This window comes from Sylvia atricapilla, chromosome 16 (assembly GCF_009819655.1).
Source record: "Sylvia atricapilla isolate bSylAtr1 chromosome 16, bSylAtr1.pri, whole genome shotgun sequence".
Lineage (NCBI taxonomy): Eukaryota > Metazoa > Chordata > Aves > Passeriformes > Sylviidae > Sylvia > Sylvia atricapilla.
The window spans coordinates 5,927,733-5,939,763 of record NC_089155.1 but is presented as its reverse complement, the minus strand read 5'-3'; the positions used below and the strand labels follow the sequence as shown (position 1 = coordinate 5,939,763).

The window sequence follows — 12,031 nt, the reverse complement described above, 5'->3', positions numbered from 1 at the left end:
AACACAGATAGATAACACAGCACAGGTAGATAACATAGACCAAACAGATAACACAGTTGATGCAGATACATAACACAGATAACACAGATAGCTTGCACAGCTAACACAAACAGATTACACAGGTAACACCGGTAGTAGCACTGTTCCTCAGTGCCATGGGTGTGAAGCGCCCCAGAACTGGGCAGAGCAGCAGTGAGGGCTGTGAACTGGCAGTGAGGGCTGCCCGTGCAGGGATGATACCACAGGGTACTTCGGGACAGCCACACAGCCCCAAAGGCTCCCGCTTTCAGGAGGGCAGGCAAAGGCAGGAGAAACCCCTGAGCCTGGGAGCATCTTGGGGCACACCGGAGCCAGCCTAGGTGTGCATGCGAGCTGGAGCCCGCAGGAGCCGGTGCTCGGGGCGGACAGAGGCCAGTGCCCAGAGCTCGCAGAAGCCGCTGCCCGGAGCTCGCAGGGGCAGGTGCCCGGGGAAGGCAGGAGGCGCCGCGCGGTGCCCGGGCTCGGTGCGCGGTGAGCCGTGCTCGGTGAGCCGTGCGCGGTGCGGGGTGAGCTGGGCACGGTGCGGGGTGCGGGGTGAGCCGTGCGCGGTGCGGGGTGAGCTGTGCGCGGTGCGGGGTGAGCCGTGCGCGGTGCGGGGTGAGCGGTGCGCGGTGCCCGGGCTCGGTACGCGGTGCGGGGTGAGCCGTGAGCCGTGCGCGGTGCGCGGTGCGCGGTGCGGGGTGAGCGGTGAGCCGTGCGCGGTGCGCGGTGCGGGGTGAGCGGTGAGCCGTGCGCGGTGCGGGGTGAGCCGTGAGCCGTGCTCGGTGAGCCGTGCGCGGTGCGGGGTGAGCCGTGCGCGGTGCGGGGTGAGCGGTGAGCCGTGCTCGGTGAGCCGTGCGCGGTGCGGGGTGAGCGGTGAGCGGTGCGCGGTGCGGGGTGAGCCGTGCGCGGTGCGCGGTGCGCGGGCGGTGCGCGGGGGGCGGTGCGCGGGGGTGCGCGGGGGGCGGGCGGGGGGCGGCGGCGGCGGGGCCATGCGGAGCCCGGGCTGAGCGCGGCGGCCGCCCCTCGCCATGAAGCGGCAGAACCTGCGCACGGCCGCGCTCATCCTCTGCATCTTCTCCTACCTGCTGGTGGGCGCCGCGGTCTTCGATGCGCTGGAGTCGGAGGCGGAGAGCGGCCGCAAGCGGCTGCTGGAGCAGAAGCGCGGGGAGCTGCGGAGGAAGTACCGCTTCTCCGCCGACGATTACCGGGAGCTGGAGCGGCTGGTGCTGCAGGCCGAGCCGCACCGCGCCGGTCGCCAGTGGAAGTTCGCCGGCTCCTTCTACTTCGCCATCACGGTCATCACCACCATCGGTGAGTGCGGGCAGCCCGGCCGCTGCGCCCGGCATCCCTCCATCCTGAACCTCTGCACCCCGTGTCCCTCCATCCAACCTCCCTACACCCGTGTCCCTCCATCCCCGTATCCCATGGCCCTCCATCCCCACGCCCCTGCATCCCATGTCCCTCCATCTCCATCTCCCTACGCCCCATTCTTCTCCAGCCCCACGCCTGCAGTACCCCTGGGAGCTCCAGGACAGTGTGGGGAGTGCCCGCATGGCAGAGGCAGGTGTCACCCTTGCAAGGCTGGGACATCTCTTTGGGCCACTCCTGAGCTGACCCTGTGGGACCCCAGTGCCCGGTGGCAGATGAGGCAACCCACGGGCAGCTGGGGCCACCCTGTCCTGGGGCTGCTGCTGTGGCTGGGGCAGCAGGACACGCTATTGTCCCAGGGAGGCAGCAGCTTGCAGAGCTTCTGCGGGAGACTTTGGAGCAGGCAGCTGCCAAAGTTGGCAGCGGTGTGGGAGGGCAGAGGTAGGGGCCGTGTCTGTGCCCTGCACTGCCTGGTGAGCTGGGTGAAGAGCTGCACAAGGATTGTTGGCTTCTTTGCTGGCTCAAAACTCTGGGTGTTTGGCTGTGTGACACCAGCTTCACAGAGCCAAGAGAATCACAAGCCACTGCCTGCTGCTCTGCCTGCACAGAAACCTGCAGAGACATTGGTGTCAGCTTGGAGGGGAGTGATTGAATCACATCAAAGTCCCCTGTAGACACACTTATCCATACTAGAGCCCAGTGCCTTGGTTTGTCCGCTTCAATTTTGCAAGGGAATGGAACTAAATTGAATGAGGGTTTCCTTAAATTAGGTGAGATTAGCCACATGGGAGTTGAGCATTGTTTAATTAATCCACTTTGATTAATCCACACACCCTTGGCATCCCGTGGGGGTAGGGGCATGGATCCTGTGCTTGTGCCACTGCTTGTGCTGGGATTTCAGTGAGCAGATGTGTTTTGGAGGCAGGAATCCTGAAGCCAAATCATGCCCTGGCACAGCCAACAGCCGCCTCCTGTTCTTCAGGACAGGACTTTGGCCTTACCAAAGGGCTTGGGATGGTTGAAATACCTCTGGTAGCTGGAAGCATCATTCCTCAGGACAAGGGTTGGTGGGATCAACTACACTGTTAGCAGAAGACAAGAGGTGGAAGAGGGACAGGTATCCTGCAGGCCTTGCCTGGGGTCTCCATGTGCTCCCATGGGATGCTGTGTGGGGTTTGTGCAGTTGGGAACACACATGGTCAGCAAACCACGGTGGGCTCAGGGCATGGTTCGGGTCAGAGCTCAGCAGGAGGGAAAGATGAATGGCTTCAGCAAAAAACCCCATCATCACCTGACAGGTTATAGCTTCATTTACATGATTTTCTTGTTGGCTGTGACAAACAATGGCTGTGCTTATCACACACCCCGAGTAATAAATAATTTCAGCCCAGGTGCCGTATTTCTCAAACGCTGACAGGTTAGATCTCCTTATATTGGGCTGTGCTCCAAATCTCAGTTTTAACGTTATTGTGGCTGTGTTTACTCTTTCTAATTCCCTTTGTCATTTCAAAACCATCAGTCAAACACTCCTTCAACAGTCTCTCAGGGTATAACAATTGTTTTTCCACTTACTGCTCTTCTGGATCATTATATTTACATCCTCATTGCTGTCATTGTATTATCTTGTAGCCTGGGACTGGTGATTGCACTCGGTTATTAAGCTTGGATCTGACTGGGAGGTTTTGCCACTGCAGTCTCCTGTCTGCTCTCTATTTCAGAAAATGTGGCATGCAGGCATTAAATTCAACATTTTTTGTTGAGTGAATTTGTGAACAGAGAGAGCAGTTAGAAGCTAGTCCCTTGTTGCCTGCGCTCAGTTCAGAGCACAGCTAATGCTGACCTCAGCCCTGTCCCATGCTGGAGTTTCCTGGAGCACGAGGTGTGCTCAGGAGCCCAGGATAACATGGTCATCCTCCTCTGGTCCTTCCATCGCTGGGTGCAGCATCTTTCCCAAGTGTCCTGGAAATCCATGGGCAGCAAGGGCTGAGGTGAAGTCAAGTCACATCTTAGAACAAGACTGTGGGGTAACAAAAGGGTGTTTTCCCCCATGTTCTCCATGCAAAAGTCACGCAAATTCCTGCAGAAAAAGAAAACACAAAGAGCTGTTTCTGAAAAAGGCCTGGCAGCAGTGCAGGAGGGAGCTGGTGCTGTTCTGCAGGCGCCTTCAGAAGGGAAGTTTCAGGCCCTGGTAGTTTCTTGTAAAAGCAACTCAAAAGAAAGGCTCAGAGGCCTTTGGATGCCTTTGGATGCCATTACTCCCCACACCACGCGACTCCCTTGCACTGAGTTTGTTACTCATCCTCTGAGGTCAGGGGCCATGGATTTCTGCAAAGCTGCTGTAATTGAGGTGGGCACAGAATGGCTGGAGTCTGGAAGATTGCAGTGAATACTTCACTATGCCTCAGAGTGTAATTGTGTGTCCTTGAGTCACAGCTCTGAAACTTGGGCCAAGGTGGAGAAATTAAATCTCAGAAGGCGTTCAAGGAGAACCTTGTCCTTCTGGAGCTCCTTGTCCCCAGGAAAAGGGCTGAAGGGCTGAGGTGGCATAAATGCTCCCTACCCTGCATCTAAAACAGCACAGCCTCTCCTCCCCAACAGTCTGGTGGTGCTTTAGGTCTGAGCTCTACACAAACTGGAGTAAATCTGGAGTGGGTCTGCAGAAGTCCTTCCAGACTTAGCTGCTCCTGTGGGGACTGTCCCTATAGCACAGAATTGCAGGGTTTCTCTGGCTCCTGTCCAACAGGGCACACAGCAAGTGCTCATAGAGCTGAAACTCAAATATGCATGTGACACTGGATGGTTTGGGATGAGGAGGAGGAGCAGGTGACAGGGGAGGTGGCAATGCCCCTGCATGGGCAGTAGTGGATGGTCCTGGCTGGGTCTGTATCTCCCCAGAGGGTGGTCTGACACTGTGGGTCTCAGCATCTTGCAGAGGCTCTGTTTCCCCCTCGCTGTGGAGTTCAGGTTATCCTGCACACCTGGCACTGGCACAGCATCATGGCCTATGAATGATTCATGAGCTGCAGGAGGCTCATGGTCCCCAGTCCAGCTCTAGGCCTCCTCTTGGCCTCTGTGACATTGGGGGCTATCAGGAGGGTGCCTGCTCACTTTAGAGGTCAAGTGAGGTTCTGCCTCCACGATACTGCAATGTGCTGGCATCCCAAAGGATGGGCATCCCATGGCCCCATTAGCATTGCCTGCAGAACTGTTACTGAGTCGTTTTCCATTCTTCCCCTCATTTTTCTACTGCTCCTCTGGGTCACAGGGCCGCCTTGTTGGAAACCCCAGTGACAGCATGACGCCACCTCTCCTCTTCCCTGTGTCCCTCACAGGTTATGGGCACGCTGCTCCTGGCACAGACGCTGGCAAAGTCTTCTGCATGTTCTACGCCATCCTGGGCATCCCCCTGACGCTGGTTATGTTCCAGAGCCTGGGCGAGCGCATGAACACTGTCGTGCGGCTACTGCTCAAGAAGATCAAGAAGTGTCTGGGCATGAGGACAACCCATGTCTCCATGGAGAACATGGTCCTGGTGGGCTTTCTGTCCTGCATGGGCACCCTGTGCATCGGCGCCGCAGCCTTCTCTTATTTCGAGGGCTGGACTTTCTTCCACGCCTATTACTACTGCTTCATAACCTTGACCACTATTGGCTTTGGAGACTTTGTGGCTCTGCAGAAGAACGAGGCTTTGCAGAAGAAGCCCCCGTACGTGGCTTTCAGCTTCATGTACATCCTGGTGGGCCTGACCGTCATCGGCGCCTTCCTCAACCTGGTGGTGCTGCGCTTCCTGACCATGAACTCGGAGGACGAGCGGCGGGACGCCGAAGAGCGAGCCTCGCTGAGGAGAGCCCGCAACAACATCCACCTCAAGCCAAAGGAGGACAGCCGCAGCAGCAACGCCATCTTTCTCCCCGTGGAGGACAGGACGAGCCAGATGAACCTGATCCCGCTGGTGCAGGAGGACGCGGAGAGGCAGCGGCGGCAGTCGGCCACCTCGGCGGCGGCGGTGCCGTCCTTCTGCACGTGCCTGTGCTACAGACCCCAGGTGTGCGGCAGCCCCGCGCCCTCCCACCCCGAGACCCTGAGCTGCCACACCAACCCCGTCTATTACAACTCCATTTCCTACAAAATCGACGAGGTGTCCCTGAGCACGCGGGGGCAGACCGGCTCTTCCCCGGGGAGCACTTTGTCTTCCAACAGCCCTCGCTGCCGGCAGCACCCCCGGCTGCGGAGGAAATCCATCTAGGAGCGCGTGCCGAGCTGCACTCAGCGCTCCGCTCTTACTATGATGATAAATTAAGAACAGAGATGTCAGGTTCTTCTTACTCATTTCTTCTGTTCCTCTCCCTACCCCCAGCAGGAGCCTCTAAATCCTGTCGGGAAATAATGATTCCTTTTTTTGCAGGCACTGAATGACTTTGTTAGTTTTTCTTTGCTTTTTTCCTCCCAAGTAGGTTCAAGCGTTTGGGACTGGCAGGAGCCCTCCCCGCCCCGATGTGAAGCCCAGTGAGCTGTAGGTTTGTTTTCCCACCTCCCTGCTCCCCAACGGGTGCACTGCTGCCCTCCCACCCCTTTCAGCCTTGGCTGTGGCTGCTGCCTGCTGCCAGCACATGACTCTTGCTCCATGGGCTGCGTTGCATTTGCTGAAGTGTCAAAAGCAAAGCGTGTGTGAGCAAGCCTTGCAGGGCTGGGGACCTTTTAAGTTGTCCCCTGGCCCCAGGTAAGTCAGTCAGTGCCACACAGGTTTGCAGCTGCTGGGTGGGCAGGAAGGAATGGGCTGCAGTCCTGTAGCTCAGCACACAGCTTCATGGAGGAACCTCATCTCCTGTGAGCAGCCCTCTGGGTCTGAGCTCAGGTTTGTGGCTGGCTCAGTGCTTTTGGAAGCTGGAGGCCCATGCACTCACCCACTTGCCCACCAGCACACCTTGCCTCTTATACCTCACCACCACAGGTAGGTGCCCCTGGCTGAAATGCCTGGAGGGACACTTGTGCCCCATTCCCAGGGGAAGCTGAACTCCTCCAGCCCAGCCCAGCCCAGCCCAGCCCAGCCCAGCCCAGCCCAGCCCCAGCTCTTCTCTGTCCTGAGCCCAGACTGTACTAAGGGCAGCCCCAGGGAGAGGCTTCCTGCTGCAAAGGGCTTGGCCCTAAGGAGATTTTTTTTCTTAGTTAAAACCACCCCTTCCTCCCCCACCTTTCTTCCAGCTCACAGCCCAGCAGCTGTGCTGGCTCCTTGCCTCCTCCCAGTCCCTGTGAGCCCATGGGTTTGTGCTTTTTGCTGCTGGGGTTATCTGAGGTGGGGGTGGTCCCATCTCCACGTTCATCCCTGTGTGGGATGTGGTACCTGCACAGCCACACCTGGGCAGCTCTTTCCAGCTGGTCACCCCAGTGTGGCCTTTGTCCATCCTGTCTCATCTGCATGAAAGCAGGGCTCTGACAATGGTAGAAGCTCTGTTTATTTTTTTTTTCTCCAATAAGGGACATTTTCACTCTCAGTTCTATCTAAAATACCTTCCGAGGAGGGTTTTTTTGTGGGGAAATAGCCCCTTTTCCTGGTAGAGAAGGCATGCAGAGTTGCCAGCATTGGGAAGGTCTCAGGGCAGGCTTTGCTCTCTCCTCCTTTTGTTCTGGGTGGCAGCTTAATAAAAGGTGAATCCATCTGGTGGTGGTTGATTATTTGTCACAAAGAAGAGCACAGGGATGTGTCCAAGCCCCAAACCCCTGTGGGCAGGCTGCACAGCCTGGGCATGCAGGCAGAGAGGAGGATGCAGGTGCTGCTGGGCTGCCACCAGGGGTTGGTTTGTGTCACCTTCACCTGGGTGTTCCCAAGCCCTTCGGGGTGTGTGACATTCCTGGGGCTGGGAGGTCCAGCAGCTGCCTCGCTTTGCACCACTGGGCCCAGATGTGCAGCAGCTGGGTGAGCCTTGGTTTAAAGAGAAAGGGGGAGGAGGGGGGGAACAAAGCAAGCTGCGAGTGTGGAAAACAGGCTTAAAAATGAGGCTTTCATTGGCTTCTCAGCTCCTCAGTGTGTCACTTCATGCTGATCCCACCAGCTCAGCCCTTTTGTTGCTGTGTCCCCTCTCCCACCCACAGATTTCAGCCCAAGGTTTGGCTGTGCTGTGCTGCCCCTTTGCCATCAGAGCTGAGCAGATGGAAATCTCTTCTCTTGAGCCTTGGACATCCTCCCAGTAGCCAAGATGGAGTTGCACCTCTCACCCCCATCCACTGTTGTGGAAAGAAGCAGGTTTTCAATTCCTGCTCAAGTCACACCTGCACAGTATTGCCCTGGTGAAATCCACCTCTGGTGGAGCTGGAAGCAGGAGAAAACCTGAATCCAGAGGCTGAGCCAGCCTTGCCCTCTCCCTCTGGCTTCAGCAGGGCACTGTCCAAGCTCAGTGGCTCCGTGGTTGTGCCAGAGAGCCCATGATCCAGCCATGCAAAGGCACAGCAGGGCTGGTGGCATGACCTCCACACCCTGGAGGGCAGCACTGGTGACAAGGTGACAGTGCAGAAAGTAGGGCACCTGCCCTGGTTACTGCTGCTTCCATGAGGCCTGAGCTTCCAGGCAGCACTGCTTGGCTGCTCAGTGACAGCCCGAGCCCCTTCCTGCTTGGGAAGAGGCTGGGAGATGCTGGGCTGTCCACTGACACTCTAGAGAAACCATCCTCCCCCTTCCATCACTACTCCCCCTGGGGCTGTAGCTGGGGCAGGTGAGAAGCTGCCCCTTGGTCTCACTCTGATCACCTGCAGAGGATTTGGAGGCATCACAAACACCTTTTAAGAAATTCTTAGTGAACTATGACTTTGTGATCCCTCATTCCCATAGGAAAAGGACTCGCAGCAGCTCCCCAGAGAATGGTGCCTATTCTCAGCCCCACCACCTCCTCCCCCAGACATTTCCCACCCAAGGGCTCACAGCTCCAGGTCATGCAGGCAGTAGCTGCACACCCAGTAACACAGAGGGTCTCCCTTCCCTGGGGGTCCCCAGGCTCCCCTGCACCCACACTGGATGTTCCCAACAGCCTGGGCCAGGGGTGGTTTTCTTTCTGCCAGTAGAGTCTTCACCTCCAGGGTTTCAAAATCAGCCCTGAATGGCCAGGGCTGACCATAAAGGGTCGTGGAAAGAAAACAGCAGGAGCTTTAGACTGGGGTGGTAAGCAGAGCACAATAGGAGCAAGCTTAGCTCTGTGCTTGGAGATGCCCACAGTCAAATTACATCCAGAAGTGGCTCAGGGAAATGCAGGTTTGAAGCTGGGGCTGATCGAGGGAGCTGGAGTGACAGCCCTTCCAACGGAGCACTGGGACACACCAGGCTGAGCTGCTCCCATTCCCTACAGGCACAAGGAGAAGGAAGGGTGCAGCTGAAATCCGAGGTTGAAGATAATGGTGGTGGCAACAGAGAGGGCAGAGACACTCCACAGAAAACCTCCAACACACCGTAGGAAAAAAAAAAGGTTTTATTATCACCATTATCAACGTTTTCATTAGCTTAACACTGAATTGTAAATCACTCAATCATTACATATTGTCTGAATAAAACCTACAGACAGGAAAAAAGTATAGCAGAATCCTCTCCTGACTACAGACGAGTGGCCGTGTCCCACCTTCCACCCAAGGCAGCCCAGGCACCCCGTGAGCCACTCGCCACCTGGGCAAGCAGTCTGCCCAGCTCCATTGCCTGTGCTCCCTCTGGCTCCACAGAGATTACTCCTCACCAAATGGTGTTAAAAACCTCCAGAAAGTTTTGGGGAGGGTTACAGAGGCCAAAGAAGAGCAGCTCTCAGCTGCCCCCACTCCTAGGGAAAAGCAAGAGGAGTGTTGTACCGTGCCTGCAAAGGTAACTGGGTTTTGTGGAGCAATTAATGAAGTAAAAAGGTTTAACCTGTGAAAGCAGATTGCCCTAGAGCGGCCATGCCCTGGCAGTGGGGAACAAGGCAGAGCTCCAGGCCGGTGGTAGGGTGGGCTGGGAGCAGGGATGGGCTGGGGTGGCCCCATCCCCAAGCAGAGGCCAGCTCTGCCGCACCGCCCCGGGGCTCCCGGCGGGCAGGGGGGATGCAGGCGTCAGTGCAAAGGGATGCCGCGGGCAGCCTCAGTCCCCTCGGGCTGGAATAAGGCCTCGTGTCCACAGGGAAGTGGGGACCCAAGCAGGGAGCAGAGGGCGCCGGGGAAAGCAAAGGGAAGGCGGAGGAAAGCTCGCTGGGAGCTCCCGTTCCCCCTGGGCAGCACAGAGGCAGCTCCCGGTCTTCTCCTGGCTGTCAGCAATGGCACATCCCGCCTGCCTGCGCTGCCGAGACCCTGCAGAAGACCCCTGGCTCCTTCCAAGGATAGGAAAGGAAGCAGCTTGAATGCAGGACTGCTACAAAACGTTGGCAGGACACGGGCATCCCTGGTGGGTGGCAGGCCATGGCAGTGCTGCGTGAGGGGGTCTCAGGGGAGGCACTGCATCCCCAGGATGCCCTTTCACCATGCAGGGAGCAGCTTGCAGGGAGCAGGAGAAAGACAATCCCAGTGTGGTGAAGCTAGGGGAACATGCCTTAAGATTCGCCCTCCAAACCTCACTTTCCCTGGCTCCAAAGCTAAAACCAGCTCCAGGTCAAGAAGATGGAATCACCAAAGCAGAGATCAGAGTGCAGCACGGGGTCAGAAGCAACAGTCCCAAAGAAAACAACTGCTGAAGGATTTGAAGCTCCAGGCTGGCTTTTAGTGGGACCTGGAGTCCCAGTGGGCAGATATCCTAACATTTGGTGCCCGAGCAACTATAAACATCAGCTCCTACAAAGCTTGTGGGATGGCTTCAGCAAGGTGTGTCTCAATCACAGCCTTGGTTGGTTCTGCTCTCACCATGGCCCAGTGAGTGCGGCTCACAGCTGCCTGGGCACAGGGTGTCTCCATACAGCCTCTCTTCCAGACACAGCCCTTCCCTGCCCATACACAGGGGGCTCAGCCCATATAACATGCCCAGAGTAAATGTCCACGGACCTGGCCAAGCTGGGATTAACCACACTGCTTTGGTTGCCATTTTAGCTACTGGAAAGTCATAAAAGCAGTCCTTGGGTCATTGCCTCTGTTTGCTGGTGCTCTGGAAAGGGCTGGTGCAGGGTCCCTCTGTTGCAGTCACTGAAGTGCAAAGAACCAAATGCTACACAGAAACTCTCCCGGGTTCCTCTCCTCCACCAGGATCAGAGCAGCTACCACAGGGAAGGGAGGGCAGAGGGTGCCTGGACTGTGGGAAGAACCTGAGGTTCCCCAAGGAATGAGTGTGATGCTGCTGTCATGGACGTGAGGCTGCTTGGTCACTGGGACGTGGCCACTGAGCAGAGGAATCTGGCAGTGAGAGCTGAAGCCGCATCTGGAGAACACCTAATCACTTGCAAACTCCCTGTGGAATTACCCTATTCACAGACCCACACCTTGGCTGGTGTGCACTGGGGTAAACACAAAAAGCCTTTCACTGCTCATCGTCTTTTCACTGATCTTCTTCTTTTCTAAATGCTTGGCTCAAATTTGGCAGCTGCAATTTCATTTTAGATGCTCCCTCCAGGTCACAGTACACCTTGTACTCCTCCACTGGTGGCACTTTGCATTTACTTGTCTCTCTCTTTTCAAAGCATTTCACAAAACCCAGCAATCCTTCCAGCAGCATTCCCTGGGGCTCCTAGCACCAGTGGGACCTGCTGCTGCACAGCCAGCAGCCTGGCAACCTTGAGAACAACATGGACACACTATGGGAAATGCTGAGAGGAATCCACAGGCAATGGATGCTGTTTCAAAGCTCTTTTATTCTAAGCACTGCATCAATGATGGAGCTGACTTAAAATCCAGTATCCTGATCCTGCCACTTTGGAAAAATCAGAGAGCCCAGAACTAGCAAATTTCTGAAGAAAGGCACAGAACAGCCTGTGCCTGGTTTACACCTTGTTCCCCTGTGATCCCCTGCAAAAGGTGCAACCTCTCTGCCTTGGGTGGAATTTTCTAACAAAATGGACAAATACCACCTATGAAATGGACAAAATAACCCACAGAGCCTTTAAAGAAGAGCAACCCAATCTGCTGCTCTGAAAAAAACCCCTCCCTTTAGCCTGCCTCAGGTATCTCGAGGAAAATAGGCAGCTGTCAGGCAGAACTCAAGTGGCCCCAGAGTGCAAAGGCTTTTTTGCTTTGTCAGGGCTACAATGGCAGTGGGAACCATTCTCGTCAAGTTACAAATACTAGATAGCCTAAGAAAAACAGGAGATTGAAACAGTCATGAAGTTTATACTGAAACTATTTTTCACCTCTGTAGTATGAAGTCACCTACAGCTGTTTCTTTCTTCAGCTAAGAGAGATCTCATGTCGATGGGCACAGACACTCACGGAGAAGTCTATAGGATGAATATAGCTCACAAGGCAACAGCCCAGTCTTTGCTTTTTACAATCAAAGTTAATATGGATCTTTTTCAAAAGTGATGTTGCTGAGATTGAAGACAATTATAAACTGTATCAACAATATGTACTACAGCCTGCAAGTCACAATCTGTGCACACCCAATGGAATATATTATTGCTTGGTAGCCTATTAGACTTTGTTTATAAAAAGATTTTTATACAGAGTACAGGATTATGACAAAACTAGCTAAGTAGTTCTCATCTTGAAAATACAACATCGA

The 12,031-nt window shown here is 55.6% G+C and overlaps 1 protein-coding gene across 1 annotated transcript; it reads left to right on the top strand.

Moving 5' to 3' along the window:
- The first annotated feature begins 1,040 nt into the window (after nt 1–1,040).
- Nucleotides 1,041–6,029, top strand: KCNK15 (potassium two pore domain channel subfamily K member 15). The gene is made up of 2 exons (XM_066330424.1): nt 1,041–1,332; nt 4,722–6,029. Exons 1-2 carry the CDS (start codon nt 1,050–1,052, stop codon nt 5,633–5,635), a joined length of 1,197 nt encoding a protein of 398 aa, XP_066186521.1. The 5' UTR covers nt 1,041–1,049; the 3' UTR covers nt 5,636–6,029.
- The last annotated feature ends 6,002 nt before the right edge of the window (nt 6,030–12,031 follow it).